The sequence below is a fragment of the Boleophthalmus pectinirostris genome, unplaced genomic scaffold (genome assembly GCF_026225935.1).
Source record: "Boleophthalmus pectinirostris isolate CB_2022bp ecotype Guang Dong unplaced genomic scaffold, ASM2622593v1 HiC_scaffold_8, whole genome shotgun sequence".
Taxonomy (NCBI): Eukaryota; Metazoa; Chordata; class Actinopteri; order Gobiiformes; family Gobiidae; genus Boleophthalmus; species Boleophthalmus pectinirostris.
This window is the reverse complement of record NW_026571515.1, coordinates 22,356,271-22,372,624: the sequence shown is the minus strand read 5'-3', so window position 1 is coordinate 22,372,624 and position 16,354 is coordinate 22,356,271. Positions and strand designations below refer to the sequence as shown.

Genomic DNA, 16,354 nt, shown 5'->3' with positions numbered 1-16,354 from the left:
CCCTTCAGGCCACTGTACCACAAGAGCCACGAGCAGATTTAGGCTTGCCTTTTACTTAAGTTTATCTCCAGTGTAGATGTCATTTTACTCACCAGTGACTTATGCTTAATCATCACTCCTACTGCTTCTTACTAAGCCACAGAGCCGAGGTGTGGACAAGATTTACAGCAGTATTCCTCCCATAGTCACATTTAATAAGATAATCCCACCAAGGTTTAGTAAAGTCTTTATCTTTTTTATTGCTAAATGGGCACAAATTAAGATAATGTTACCTAAGGCAGCAATACAATACCTGAGTTGTGTGGCACAGAAGGAGCAGAGTATAAGACGGGGTGACGTATCTCTTTGTGAGTGAGGACATGGATGGAAATATCAGGTATTAGAAGGAGGCTTCATTGTGTGGATAAAGTCAGTGGAGATTGAGAACGTGTTGACATACAGAGGACAGATGAATAGAAATGAATATGTGAACTAAGGGTTGCCAAGGTTAGAACTACCAAAGATGAGGCCTAAAGAAGCAGAGAGCAGATTCACAAATGTAATGTAAGTGGATGTGGTTGGTATAAGGTGCAGAGAAAAGAGCCTAAGGGTGCATTCACACTTGCACACTTACAAGAAAAAATTAGGACTAAACAAGGACTAAAGCTCCTCTGGCAACCTCTGAAAGTTACAGCCAAAGGGTCATTGCATTTTTACAGGGCCTAGGTCACGCCATCTTATGATCTTTGTTATTTCCTCATCACAAACACACAAACCCTGCACATTTAGGCTGAGTTCTTCTCTCAAATATAGAATCTTAGTTAATCTTAGTTAAAATAAAAATATAGTTGCATTTACATAGTTCTTATCAAGGTTTGAAGAATCCTTTTCATTATGAATTTTGTGTTTTTACTGTATTATAATCAAGAGTGTTATGTAATAAGCAAAAACAGTGATTTGGTGAAAAGTGTTTAGTGCATTTGATGTAGTGTGGGAGGGAGGGCAGCATTCAGCAGGGTAGTTTCTCTCCATCATAGCCGCACTGTGACTGACTCCCATCTGTCTATTACTTCAAGTGGAACATTGTGGGTGGATTTCCAAGCACATACATAAAGATGGAGGGGTAGAACGCATGTAAAATGTCAATATGGACCAGATGCAAGCAAGAAGAGTCCAAAACAACCATTAGGCCAGTCCAAATAGCTAATGTTAAGCTGATGTACATATGTTACAGCTGATAAAAACTGAGCAGTGCTGACTACATTTTGACGTTGCTTGGCTGCTGCAGTGGGGAAAGAATGAGACAGAGCTGCTATCAGTTTGAACACTCTCAATGCCAACAGACAATAGGAGGCAGCAGAGGAGGTGATAAGAACCAAGTCCAACCAAATCATCAATCAGCTGCTCTCTATACTATGGGCCTTTTACCATTCTTCTGTTTTGGTAAATGCAAAAACTGGATAATGAAGGCTAGAGTGCACTTTTTTTCATTTAAAATAGGACTGCAAAGTCATGACCTCTTGACCCATGAGAGTGTAACAGATGTTTGAAGTTAGTGATACAACCACAAAAATGTGATTTGAAGGTTTATTTATAGTAAAAAATAATTCTGATACATTGAATTTGTACACAAGTAGTCTCAAGAAACTTAACATAAAATACTCCTTTAGGTAAAGAAATAAGTAAGATATTTTCATCAAATCCATTTTAAGATAAAAATAAACAAATGGATGTAAGGTTTTTCAGAATCTCTTTTTTTATATTGCGTTCTCTTCGGGGAAACTTATGTTCTTTTATGCCTAAAATCCTCCTTGAAGGTGGAAAAGCACTATAGAAAAATGTGACCATTTACCATGGTTTAAGATTCCAATCAAATAAGCTCAACTCAAGTGGGTATCGTTTCAGTATAAATACACCTCTTTATGGAAATTTAAGTGGATACTAAGGGGTATACAGGAGTTGTGTTCCTAGTCTGAAATAGTTTCAGAATTCTCAAAAAATTCTGACTGACCAGGATCAGTTCTGTATGTACATTTAAAAAAAGAAAATGTGTTAATGGCATTGCTGTGACTGACTTTTGAATAGCACTTCATAGTGACACAGAATCTTAGGTGCCACATTAGCTGCCTCTTTCAATAGTACTATTTGGTAATTATACAAAGTTCACTTGAGAGAGAATCATATCCATTGCCATACAAACACAGCTCCACAACCAGTCTCATCTTTTTACATTTTAAGTATTGAATGAAAAAGTAGTAAAAATATAAAACATTCTCTTGGTGCACCACTAGCCACGCAACTCTTCTGAAGTGAAATATTATGTATAAAAAAACTATAGTATGTACAATCAAGTCTGACCCGCAGGGGAGCCGTTTGTGCAACATTGTCTGGTATGAATGTGTTTTTGTGTTTGCACATGTGGCATTTGGGAAAATCTGGAGTCCATCTTGGAGTTTTTGAAGATTTTTCCACAGCAGATCTTGACACTTGTCGTAAGGTCAAAAGTGCCTAATATTCCTCACTCATTCAGGGACAAAATGATGTCGTCCTCAAGGTCAGAATTGTCTGAGCTGTCTGTGAATAGAAGGACAAAGAAAATTCAATGTTTGTAGTAGACCATTTCAGTGTCTGTAATCAAAACTACAGAAGAGAGAGTACCTGTGCTTTAAAGGTCCTCTATTACACAAAAACAATTCTAGTGAGCTTTAAGGAATGTTATAATATTGCTACATCATCAAAAACATATCTGGCGATGCGTTTTGTTTCAGTCACACATGTTCTTTCATTATCATGGTCCTTCATTATCAATCCTTTATTATTTGTCTGTCTACATCACCAAAGCTCAAAATATAGTAGCTCAAAATTCATAGAAGTTTTAATGTTAACAGCTAACTTTTACCTTTTGCTCAGCATAGACTGGCAAAATCATCTAAACAATGAAGGTGTATAGAGATTAAAAAGACAGCAGAGCACTTCCTGTATAACCACATGACATCACAAGGAACAGAGTGCTTTCAGTTTGAAAGAAGAACTATGCAGGATTTGTGTGTTAAACATCTGTGACTGAAGCAAAACAACTCAAGGTATGTTTTTTCATGAGTACTATGGGCCCTTTAAAGTCAATGAAAGATCAAAACTTACACAATTACATATGTTAACGGTAAAAATTTACTTTGTAGTAATACAAACTGAGTCACACCTGTGACCCAGGATGACGCCCCGGAGGTAATATAGTCCCCAGTCAACTGTGACTGTTTCTACAGAATCTTCTTGTGGAAACGCAAGGATCCTGAGTGACAAAGTATCTCTCACGGTCATCCAGTATTCATAGAACCGTAGTTAAATACATAAATTTTGTTCTTTCATCCCTCCTGACCACCAGAGGGCAGTGCTGAAAGCACTAATGACTAATACCAGCTATGTAACAAAGAATCCTGAGAATCATTACTGAGAAGAGCCCAGAGATTCATGAAGAACCATGACAAGAGGATGAGGAGATTCTGATGACCCCCTGAGGGTTGATGTGAGAGACGGTCTGAAGTCTTGTCCGACCAAATAAGAACATGTTTTCCTCTTAGGTGTGACAGAAAGCTCACTGCCATGTCACTTTGAGCATCCATCGTTGGTGCCATATGGCATTCAGATGAAAACTGTTCAGCCACTTTTGTAGCGGACACAGTGACAGAAGGCCAAGAGGCACAACTCCCGTGACAGAAGTCAGCTTTCCCACAATCTCAAGAAAGGTGACAAAGGGGTGCAAACTGCCCAGTCTGAATCGAGAGACCAAACCTTGAATATCATCTAGGTGACGAAGGGACAGGCGAGCCTTCATCGTCACAGTGTCCTAATCCAGTCCAAGAAAACTTGTTGTATGAGATAGAGTCAGGTTGCTCTTCTCCATAGTCACTGTGAAGCTCAAATGGGCCACATGTGAAAGGAGATGATCGGTGTCCTGCTTCATATGCACTTTGGATGGAGCACAAATCAGCCAGTCGTACAAATATGGATTAACATCATCTTGACCCGGCCTGACATGTGTGGCTGGCATCGAAACTGCAGTGTTATCCATGAGCCAATGTGGCAACCACCCATGGTTCCGACGCATGAGCAGCCCATTAACTGAGCTGCTGATGGGAGAAGTATCCGACTGAATCCCTGCAAGGCCAGTCTTGAGGGAAGCGTCCATCACTAGACAAATCCCGAGGGAGCGGCTGGAGCCAGCAGTTGGGAGCCTTGGTTGCCTAGGAAAAGATGCTATCTCATGTGTCACGCATGAACAGTCCGATCAAATACCTCCAAGGCAGCTGAACCAAACAACTGCCCTGGTTCCACAGGCACACTGTGGAGGGTCCTCTGTCAGGGGAGACTGAGCGAGCCAAATCTGCCGGCGAGCCTGAACCAGAAAAGACTAACACGTCCAAGCTCCCTTGTCATCAAAACAAAAGCCTGCAGTGCTGCATCACTAAAATCAGCAGCCATCACAGCACCATACCATTTCAGGAGGGAGGCGGAGAGGGCAAACAGTAAGTGCGTTAAAGAATTGCCCAGACGACCAGCCCGCACACCAGAGCTGTACACCTTGGAGATGAAGTCATCTGTCACATGGCATTGGGGTCCTGGACACCTACATCTTGGCACAGGCCTTACTCAGGTGAGACAACGACAGAAGCCACAGCTGGTTCAACAGCAGACATGTGATCCAGACCAGTTGTCGTTGCATTGTGCATAGCGGCCAAAATTTGGCCATCTGACGAGAGCCTGAAGAAAGCACTCGGATCCCTCCAACAGGCATGCAACTTTACTCGACAGAGGGGGTACAGCAAATGGTGTAGGAGCACACCCGTATCTAAAGAAAGCACTACCAAGGCCTGTTCAGGCTTTGGAGGTTCCAGCTGCAAATGATCCAGAGCTCTGTGCAACATCTCGCATGGAGCTATTGGTTGAGTAACCAAGGCTTTGTTGGGAAGAAGATGAACCATCCTCAGAAACATGCGAGGACGATACATCCTCCTCATCCCAAAAATGAGAGGCACCGCCAGAGACAGCACATCATCTTCCGTGGTCAGAACAATTGGATTGGGAAGACATCCCAGCCTCTGAAGCAGGTGTGTCCATGCGATGAGCCTCCAATAATGATTTCATCACTTCCAATTAAGAGAACTGCTCCACTTTAGAGAATAAATAAGGAACAGAGTCATAGATGAAGGGGACTATATTACCTTCAGTGTGTCACCCTGGGTCACAGGCATGATTCAGTTGGTATTACTACTTGAACTGCACAAGTGCAGGGGGGAACATTCAGTGCTTTTAACACCGCCCTCTGGCGGTCAGAAGGGATGAAATAGAACTGCTAATACTTTGGCTATGCAAGCATGTACAGTGAAACCAAGGAGTTTTATTTGTTCGTATAATTGAGGAATTACAACTAACCAACCCCCCCCCCCCAAAAAAAAAACAAAAACAAAAAAACTAGCAAACAGCATCTTCAGTCATTAGTAGTTCTCACCATTGTCGCCATCCAAATCCACATCATCATTGTCTGAGTCGTCATCATCATTATCATCTTCATCATCGTCATCACCGACATCATCTGCATCTTCATCAAGAAGCTGCTCCACATCGTCATCTGATGGAGAGAACTCCTCGGCACCGTCCTCATCCTCGGCACCATCGTTGTCCTCATTCTCCTCTAGCTCTGCCATTAGAGGATCTGTGTCCACGTCATCATCAGAGTCTTCATCATCATCGTCATCCTCTTCCTGATCCTCATCCTCCTGACATAAGCAGAAAACAAAGTAAATACACCATAGGCAAAGTTGATACTTTGCAGCTGATGGCATCAACATTCCCTGGAGTGTGATGCTAACTGTGGGATCTGAAGCACCGTTACTGGTCACCCTTTTGTTGAAAATCAAACACCAAAACAGGAACCAAAAACACTCATATTGATAACAAGCAACAGAAAATGTGTTGTTTGAGTTTAAGATTATTTTCTATTTTCTTCATTATCTAAAATCTTTTTGGGAGTAACAGCTAATGTGTGCATTATGTCACCATGGTAAATTATGAACATTTCATCATAAAAATACATAGAACTACACCTCCAGCATGATATCACTGCAAAGTAAAATAAGTAAAATTAATTAAGAAGTACCTGATCTTCCTCATCCTCCTCTTCCTCTGCTAATCTTTGACGTCCAACCTCATAGAGCCTGCACACGGTGTCCGTGTTGACAGAATCTTGATTCTTCGGTGGAAATAAATATGCATCAATTACATTATTTCGTATATTGATTTCATAATACAATGTGGTTGTGACTTGTTACCTCAATCACTGCAAGATAGCAATCTTTTGTATCAGTGCAAAGATCGAAAATATTCCTCTTAACATCAATTGTTGCTGAAAAACATGTGTATACATTATTTCTCCTTATTCAGTTCTACAAAACATCAACTTATTTTAAAAGTTTAAGCTATTTTAAATAAGATACTATTACTATAAGAGCAAAATACAATACCTATTGGTTTGTAGTCTGTAGCATTGAAGGTTCTGAATGAGGAGCCGAATGGTGATTTCATCTGCATCTCCATCATATCATCCTCATCATCCGCCTGCAACATTGCTGTAAAGAGTAAGGGAGAGGAAAGTTGAAAAGCTTGTGGCCTCAGAGTGAGTTCAATTGGTCTTGGTGAGGGCAGAGCCTTTGTGCCAGTCCACAGCTCTCCCTGTGAATGTGTGAGAAACCAGCTGGCTCCTCTGTGGCCAGTCCAAATCTGAGCCCTCACCCATATGTCTCTCTATGGCAATATGGGAACATATTCAAGAGTTAGGGTAGAGTCACAGTTTAATCTTAAGGTTCTTGAGTCCTTATTGTTTGATTAGTGTGTGTCTACATAGGTGTAACTTGAGATCTATAAAGGTCCAGGTTCACTGTATTTACCTCCGTAGATGACAGTGCCATTATTATTGAATACGATTCTGCATTGGTCCAGGGCAGGAACTGTGTGCAGGAGGTGGAAGGTTCGAAGGTCCCACTATAGCTCTAGATAAGGTTTATATCCAAAATTCAAAATAGCTTACATTACAATGAGATTTCTATTGCACTTTTTTAGACAAATCAAAACGTGTTACCCAGATGTTGCCAATTGCTATTTTTGCTACTTATTTTATTACTAATTATATTTTTGCTTTGTTATTTTATTACATTTTATTGTGATGTGTGAGCTATTTTGTCCAAATAATTTCCCTTGTGGATAAATAAAGTTTGTCTAAGCCCGATTACAAGGATACAATCTCTGTGTTGATGATGACTTCCAGTCCGTTGGGGTGAAAGACTCCACTGATGTTCATGTTAAACTTATCAAACTTGTGGATGGCCTGCGCCGATCGGACGTCCCACAGCACTCCATCGTTCAGTACCAGGTCATCCGTGGGGTTAAAGGTCGCACAGTTCCTCTTGTAGTTGTTTGCAAGGTCAGGATTATTGAGGGTCAGAGTCACTTGCCCCGTCTGGATATCATATATCTACAAAACAATTACAAATCAGAATCAAATGCAGTTGATGCATAGTTATTATTCGGTTCTAAATATGTTATTAAGGTGAGGTTTGGATCAGCTTTTGTTGGTATTTGTCAAATCATAAAAAGATAATTAAACTATCTTTGGATACTTACTCTTGCTATATGTTCTTTTGTGCCAATGACCCGGTCTTGTGATAGCTTACTGAACTCCACATAGTGATCTCCTGGAAACGAATGCCTGGAGAAAGAAACGGGTGAGCGTTTAATAACTTGCTGCCACCACAAGAATAAAAGCTTCAAACCTTATAATTTCTTCAACACATTCTAACATAGCTATGAATCAATATGTAAGGCCACTATTGCTGGGTTAATCTGCACAGATAAATTAACCTAAGAAAAGTGAAGACTGCAGCCCCCAGGCAATTATCGTGCATAATTAAACGCTCATTTTTTCTCAGCAAATCCCAGGTTTGACATTGTATAGCTCTTGTTACATTGGTGTGTACAGAACATAGAGTGTATAAAAAAGTGAATTAAACTATGACGTCACCCATAGCATTCAGCACTACTCAAATGAAGCTCACAATGCTAACGGTTACATTTGGAGAATTTGGAGCTAGGCTCCATGTTATGAATAGGATTTTTTTTTTGATGGACAAAATAGCGGAAAAAAAACACCAGGATCATGTAGAGCGGATTAATACGAACATTTCAAGACCAAAATGACGATGCTCACAGCAGCAGTTACAGAGACAGTTACAGCAATATTCCAGTGTAGGTCAATGAGAATCAGGGTCAGAAGGAGCCGGAAGAGACCACATGCAAACTTCCCACTTGGAAAGCGGTGGCTAATGCGTTATGTCCATTAATATATAGAGTCTATGGTCCAGACAGATGCAAAAAAAAAAATTGGAAATCAAAGAAAAATGTCTAATCATTAAAATTTGTAGATTTTTTGTAAAGGCATCAATGGTGATAAAAGGTCATGCGGAATTACAATTTTTTAACTGTGTTTTGTCTGTAGTTAAATTTGAATTGAATGCAGATGCCATATCTGTTGTGAAAAAACTTACTTCATGATGAACACAGATTTCATCCCCCATAGTGCAGACAGTGGGTAACTCCAAGACGCAGATGTTAAAAGCAGTGAGCCATCCTAAAAGCATTATATTGCGAGTTAGACTTAAGTCTGAAGTTTTGTTTTCTCATCTACTTCTCTGAAACTGCAGTACTGACCCGAGAGGGCTCTAGGTGTGTGATAGCTGAACTGTGGCAGCTGTAGCTGGCTTCCTCCTGCCCTGTGAACACATTGTACAGTTTGAGGTATCCAGTGCACGTCCCGAGCATCAGGAAGCGCTCTCGAGCAGAAAAGGCACAGCACATGAAGCCACTCTCATCCTCGTCTGCTTCTCTGAAAACCGAGATTGGACGAAACCTAAAAAAGGACATAATAAATATAATAAAATACAGCCTATTCAATGATGGTACTAAATAGTTCAGGAGCTTGTTTCAAAAATAGCCTCAAAAGGGTTAGAGTAAACAGGAGATAAAAAAGCACTCTATGTAACTTATTAACTCCTTGTCTTGATTTGAATGGATTGTGTCACAGTCACACCTCCATGGAGTTACTCCACATGAGTTACAGATCAGATCTGTGGAGAGGTAATCGCGCTTACAGTAAGAATGGATAGCACTAAAACATCTGTAACTGAATAAATGCAATGAAGAAGAAACTGAAACTGATGCCTTATTGTCATTATAAAATATAAGATTCCATGTAATTCACTAAGACTGTTGGATATTTAATTTCTTCTGCAAGTAAAGAGAAAAGTCCAAACCTGCTAAAAATGAGATGTCTGTCAAAACATCCTCCATCCACGCCTCCGTATTTGGGATAGATGACCCTCCTTGTGTGCCGAGATGTGAAGTTTGTTGGTGCTTGTCTCCTCTGTTTGGGCTCGGGACACTGATGTGGTGTAAAGAGTGAAAAGGGTGGGCAGGTGGCAACAGGGTTTTTACATCGTGCATGCTGTTCTCTCAAATACTCAGTTATAATACTGTCCAAAGCAGGTGGTGAGGGCAAATGTCGATCAAACTGCTTTTTCATCGCTGGACTCTGGCTGAAGGCGCCATGGTCTGATTTTTGCCTGAGTACACGCGGTTTCCTACAGCCCATGGTACCACAGCTTATTGTTTGACGTTCACGAGAGAAACAAATCCGACCAATGACTGGAGAGCCATTAGTGCACTGATGAGCAGCTGTTTGAGGGAGGGTGGCAGCAGCAGGTGTGGTTTGGGCTACTGTACAAGGCCGAGGTTGGGAATGACTTGATCCAGGTGTGGAAGGATGGGAAGGATGGGAAGGGTGGGAAGGATGGGAAGGGTGGGAAGGGTGGGAAAGGTGGGAAGGGTGTCCAGAGTGTCCAGAGTGTCCAGAGTGTCCAGAGTGGGCAGGGTGGGCTGCCATTCTTGACCCAACGCCGTTGGCTAACCGTGGGGTCCGGGGCAGAGTGGTAACAGGTGAGGAGGTGGAGGGAGCAACAGGGACAGGTGGGAAAGCTGATGTTGAATGTGAGGAATGAGATAGGCAAACCATTGGCAGATCTGCCTCTTTAGTCAGTGTAGCAGCAGTGTCACTAAGCCCTTTGGCCACAAGGTGGTTCCTGATGAGCAACAGGAGTTCCTTTTCTGGAAATGAAATCCTGGACTGAGCCACAACACTGGCCCGCTGCAGCCATGCCAGGGACACGTCTGTACCAATGAGAAGAGGTTTCCCAGAAATCCTCTCTATAAGCTCTGCTGCATATTTACAAAACTTGACGTGTTCACTGCGTTTGTCCTGAAGAACTGGCTCCTTCATGAGCTGCTGGATGTGTCCACTGCTGAACAGAGGCAACTTACTGATGATCTGCCGGACTGTACTGGAGCGAGACAGGCCCACAAGAGCCTTACAGGCCAAAGCACGAATCTGATCTGCATCTGTTATGGGCATCTTCACCATCAACAAAGACAATAATACCTGCAAAAACAGGGAAGTTGTAACAGTAGTTATCATGTTATATGCCAATCTTACCACTTTTTATTTCCCAAACAGTATTTATGACTAAGTTGTTATTGAATTTGTATGCAGTTTTTTTTTTGTTTTTTTGTGAATACATTGTTTCCAATGCATCTACACAAAAACTGAAATCACAACTTTTTTTATTTCTTGTTGCTTTATTACTTTTAATTTTTAATAAAAATCAAACCTAATGAACATACCTTGATGCCATTGTTTGACTGCACCACATTCCACATCTTGGTGAGCACACTCTCGCTGGCTTTAGTTTGCTGAGGCATGCGTCGGCGAGGAGTTCCTGCTATAAACTTTCCGATACTGGACACACGTTTGTCGGGAGCGCATACACAGTTAATGATCACCTGCAGAGCGGACTTCTGGATCTCAGCATCATTCACAAATATCTCTCCTTCAGCCACTTCTAGAACAATACTCATTCCTAAAAAGAAAAACAAATCCTAAGACGTTTTCCTTTCACAACCCCTATCCAAATTACAAGTTACAAGTTTTTTTCTTTATGTACCAATAGTGGAAACAATGGAACCTCCTTCATCCAGTACAGCAACAGGCTCAGACAGCAGAAGCTGGGTCTTTGGTACAACTGTGAGGATACTCAGGATGTCAAGTGCGTAACGGACAGTGTCACTCCTGTAAAGACATCAGATGTGAGTAACTATGCCGTCCAAAAGGAAGAATATAAATAGTGGTCTTGCTCATACCTGCCATAGTAGGTTCTCCAATCACAGGCAATTGAGATGAGCTGCAGGAGGAGGTGCACACAGGACAACTTATGAAAGACCTCTGCTGGTTCCCAGTACAGTCTGAGTGGACCGTACTCTGTCAGAAACTCCATCATCTCAACCACCTGCTCACGACTGTAGCTGACAGCCTGGAAAACACCATGAGAACAAAGGTTGTTGTGATTAAAGAGTTAATGAGAAAACCAAGAATAATTTGTAGATTAATGTAATTTCTATGCAGTGGTTCCCAAAAAGTGCTATTAGGTTCTTTTTTCAGACCTAGGGTTTGTTTTCATACCTGACAGTTGACAGCCCACTAGTGATCTTCCTCAGAGTGGTCACATGATGTTGCTGTGATGTGTCCGGTCAGCTGATTTATACAGGTTTTGGCGCCATCTTCCTATTCGTGGAAGGAGGGTGACAGCACCACCTGCAGTCCGACTTCCTCAGGACAGTATCTCAGGTTTGTGAGCGTAAAAAAGCCAACTCGTTCCAGTTTATAGTCCTGTGGGCACGTTTCCATGCAATCAGCTGACCGGACATGTCCCAGCAACATCACTTGACCACTCTGACGAAGACCGCTAGTGAGCAGTTGAAACTGTCAGGTATGAAAACAAAGCCTTGGTCTGAAAAAAGAACCTCATAACATAAATTATCGAAAGACCAAATGAACCTCACTGGACTGCTGGTTCTCAAAAAGGTTATTCTTAGGTGAATTTCTGTTTGAGATAAATTCATGTATTATGATGAGGTGGTAACAAAATTTGAGAACCACAGCTCAAATCCCATGTCATCTTTCTATGAAGTCAACCCCTTGTACCTTATAATATGGTGGCGAGTGAATGGGGGCACCTCCCTCTGTGCGTTGCAATGATTGCTTCACCTGTTCGACTTTGATGGCCAGATGGGCCTCAAAGTACCTGCGCAAAGCCATGCAGGTGTGCTTGGCAGTTTGCCTGCTTGAGAAAATCTGATCATCACTGAGCAGAGGTCCCTGGTCTTCATGGTTCAAGATCTCCAATGTGCTGATCTGCAAACAAGTGAGTTACGCTAAACAATAATGTAACTTGTCATTTCTATGAAAAATGGTAGTTTCAGTTTTTCCTACCAAGTTTACAAGTCTCCGGAGTCCATCCTGCCTGTCAAACAGCTCAAGGACGGCACGGAAGGAAAAGGATATAGAGAAAAACATGGTAGCATGACAGCAACCGGATGCGTGCGAGCACTCTAGTAACCACAGAGTGTAGCCAACCATATCTGACAGGACGGAGTTGGGCAACATGCACACCTTAAGAGGACAAGATACAATAGTGAGCTTTGAAAATTTTTTAAATAAAAAAAAAGGTTTATGTTTATGTAAAACTTATATATGTAAATAAAAGATATATAGTTTTACATAAAGGAGGGTTATCCATTTTACAAGCTTTCAGAACAATATGCGTTAAATGTCATGTTACATACTCTTTCCATTGCATCTTGATTATAAGCAAGGTAGTAGAGACATAGAGACACTCCAGTTGCAGCCATTGATGGTCTGGGAATTTCCAGCAGCTTCTGAACTCCACCATGTGCCACAAACTCTGCAGCAAATTTCTTGTGAAGTAGCAATGAAGCAAGATACTGTAAATATAGAACATAAAGAGGTGTAAAACAGAATATTGTTGTTATAACAGTGTTATTGGTAGTGATGTGATCATGTTAACCTTAAGGGCCTCAAAGGTTAGTTGTACATCATTAGTCTGCTTTAGATCCATGTAATGCATGAGAAGTTCCCGGGCTCCCATTTGCATGAATACTGCTAGCAGCTGCAAAAAAATAAAAGGACCGGCTTTCATCATTATTTTTTATATATAATATATATATACAATATACAATTTATTGTACCATACGAAGCACATCAAATAATTGACAAATGTGTTGAACACAATTTGATTAACACTGACATCTACTGGTCAATGACCGATAACAGAGGCTAAAATGAGCTGGGCACTTCATATACAGCAAAATGCATTATACATAGAGCACCACCTATGGACTCAAAATGCCATTATGCTGAGTGGTTTTTTAAATTATATAATAATGATAATAAAAAAATACCTCCTGATATTCTCCCAAAGGTGTCAAATACTGAAGAATAAGTCGTTGTTCAATCTCTGGGGTCAAAGGGTAGAGGTGATAGTTGTTGCCAATGACCCAGGGGCTCATCTCAGACCAGCTGCTGTTTGATAGCTCACTGAGGGATCTCTCTGGATCTGGTAACGAGAAATTGAGCTTCTGCTTTGACAATCTGCAAATGTCCCTTTCTGCTTTTCTTTTTAGATAGTTGCCTCCATCAGACAGCTGAGTCAGGGATTCTGAAGCAGACATGGGTTTCATCATGGTTTTAAGTGCAGAGCTTGGGCGGCTGTTGGTCCTGTGAGGTGGAGAGCTAATACGAAAAGACAGTTCATTTTCTTGCTCAGTGGAAGAAAATGTCTTTTCACCATCTTGGTCTGGGTCTCTCGGCTCCTTTTCAGCACCATTTTTGTCTGGTGTAAAAGGTTTCTCTTCAAAGTTTCCATCAACAGCCTCCTCATCTAGAGGTAGCAAAGATCTACTCAAGATTTTCCTCGGACTAGGACGTTTACTCTCAATAGTCTTGTCCTGAAGTTCTCGTAGACGATGCAGCATCAAAGGTACCTAGTAAAATAATTAAAGTTATCAAAGCTAAACTGATAAGGCCCAAAAAAGATATGAAAGCATTGAATAGATATTTAAAAAGAAGCAGTTTGGGGTATAGATTCAAATTAAAAGATATCACAGCTTCACTATGAATTTATGCAATTCTTGTACAATTAATACAAACCAGGATAGAGTTCTCCTCCCTGTAGTTGGCAGCAATATCTTGATTCTCCATTGCACCAGCCAACAAACCTGTGGCATAGATTCGCAGGGGCTGCTCGGCCTCCTGAGCCCATTTGAAAAGCTTTTCAACTATACCCTCCTGGAAAAAGCATAGAAAATTTTATGCAATTTATTGCAGGGAATTCAAATAATAGATGAACTGCCTAAATTTAAACTTGAAAGACACCTTTTCTTGAAAGACTACAGCTGTTTCTAACCCAGGCATAATGTTTTGAAGTAAACGGCAAGCAGCAGTATTAAGGGAAAATTCACGGCTGGTCATCACATAACTATTCACCAGCTGTTTGTAAAAGGAAAAAATAAGGTAAGAGGTGTTTTAATTAACAATATACACATTGTATATGGACTAATCTTGCTTACTGTGTTCATGAAGTCATCATTCTTGAACAGTATTTTCAGTAAGTGCCCCAACACACATTCTGGATCAGCTCTCCCTAGTGGCCAAAAAAGAAACGTCAAAAACATACACTGTCACTTACATACGGTACAGATAACAGAGGAGAGCTTTATGTTTTTAAGTTTTACCAGGATGTCGATCATCAAATGGGTCTGGGTCTGCTTTGTGGTACTCTTCTGTTTCTTTCTCCACAAGTTCTGAGATTCTATAAAAGGTAGACGAACAAAACAGTAACAATACTAATTAAACAGGCCATTTTAATATTTATTTAAATCACACAAAAAATGCACATACTTTGTCAGTATGTTCACCAGTTCTTGAGTGGCGCCCTGTTGTTCCTTTTCCCATTGTTCCAACAGCGCAGTCAACTCTGCCTTGGAGTCCACAGTAGCAGATGCTGTGGCCATGGCACAACCTAAGAGCGTTGCATTGAACAAAGCAAAAAGTACAACATTTACTATGGGAAAGTACGTCAAGTATATTTTTCAATTTGTTGTACAAGTGGACTTAATGGTACAACACAGCCCAGTCCCCAGAGACCCCAACTGTCAAACAGCCTATGAACTTATTAACTTCTTTATTGAAAACATTGGAAAAATAACAGCAATGTTTCAAGCGGTAGAAATATACAATTAAGGCTTAAACGATACATGCATTCAGAGTTTCTCCCTTATTATAACTATTGCCTGTTGCCTTTCAGATGGCTAATCTGCAGGCGAACAAGGAAGCTAATGTTATTAGCAAAGCTAGGCACAAGCCTTAGGTACAAAGGTGTGTTAATGTGTTTTTTAATTTATAGCAAATAAACTGACATTGGCCGGCTTGTATGAACTTTAAGTAACAATCGACTGCAAGAGAAAATACATTCTGATCTGAAAATAAGTACTTATAAAATCTTATATAAATTCCTTTTGGCTAGCTAGCTTGTTACCCAGAATGCTAGATTTACCTCGTTGTTCCGTTCACCTATCCCTCGGCTTCGTAAACGCAGATATTTTATCAACCAGAGTCAACAGCAGAACTGGTCCTTCATGGAGATTGTGCAGGAATAAAAAACACGCCCCGTATGATTCTTTAAAGCGGTAAATAATAGCTTTATGTTTACGGTTTATTATCATTGCGGCGAACACGTTAACCGCGTCATTTCTTCCGCGACAGCCCACTGAATATGACGAAAGAAGATTTTAACATTGTATGCTTTTATTATGGATCTAAAAAAAATAACAAGGGTTTATTTGAAATTACTAATTAGATACACTTGTAAAATAATTTTAATAAACATATGCGTGACAAAATTATAATTATGCAGATAAGGTAATTAATGTACAACAACACATGTTTAATGCCAACACAATTAAATGATATGACAAAATATGATTAAGTGCATTTTCATATTTCAGAAATATTCACGTGCAGAAAAATATAGCCTATATATATATTTTTTTTTGCTTCAGTAATAATGATTCTGTATCATTCATATTTATGTGGTAATATGTTAACTGATTTTCAAGTCAGTAAAGCTGATGACAAATGAGACATAAATGACAATATTTTAGATCACATAACAGAGCAGCAACAAGTAGCCGGATAATTGTCTGTATGAACTTTAAACTCATTCCCATATACAAAGTAAAGATGTGTTTTCCCTTTCCATGAGTAGGACACCTTGGTCACAGGAATGAGTTCTATTGTTTGCCGCTGTTGACAAAGAAAGCAAAAAATAAGTGTAAATGATGACACAAATTCAGCCAACAT

General features: G+C 40.5%; 1 protein-coding gene across 1 annotated transcript; it reads right to left on the bottom strand.

Annotated features, from left to right (window-relative positions):
* Nucleotides 1–1,552: 1,552 nt before the first annotated feature.
* Nucleotides 1,553–16,348, bottom strand: LOC110157929 (DDB1- and CUL4-associated factor 1). Its single transcript, XM_055166081.1, has 25 exons — nt 15,549–16,348; nt 14,894–15,014; nt 14,728–14,804; nt 14,563–14,636; nt 14,369–14,482; nt 14,144–14,281; nt 13,396–13,977; nt 13,002–13,103; nt 12,760–12,918; nt 12,407–12,586; nt 12,119–12,328; nt 11,278–11,447; nt 11,082–11,206; nt 10,762–10,997; nt 9,339–10,519; nt 8,737–8,935; nt 8,574–8,656; nt 7,654–7,738; nt 7,271–7,504; nt 6,921–7,014; nt 6,498–6,602; nt 6,306–6,379; nt 6,134–6,226; nt 5,486–5,753; nt 1,553–2,553 (listed from the first exon to the last, which is right to left on the bottom strand). The coding sequence occupies exons 2-25, from the start codon at nt 15,004–15,006 to the stop codon at nt 2,498–2,500; spliced, it is 4,752 nt and encodes a 1,583-aa protein (XP_055022056.1). The 5' UTR covers nt 15,007–15,014; nt 15,549–16,348; the 3' UTR covers nt 1,553–2,497.
* Nucleotides 16,349–16,354: the final 6 nt, after the last annotated feature.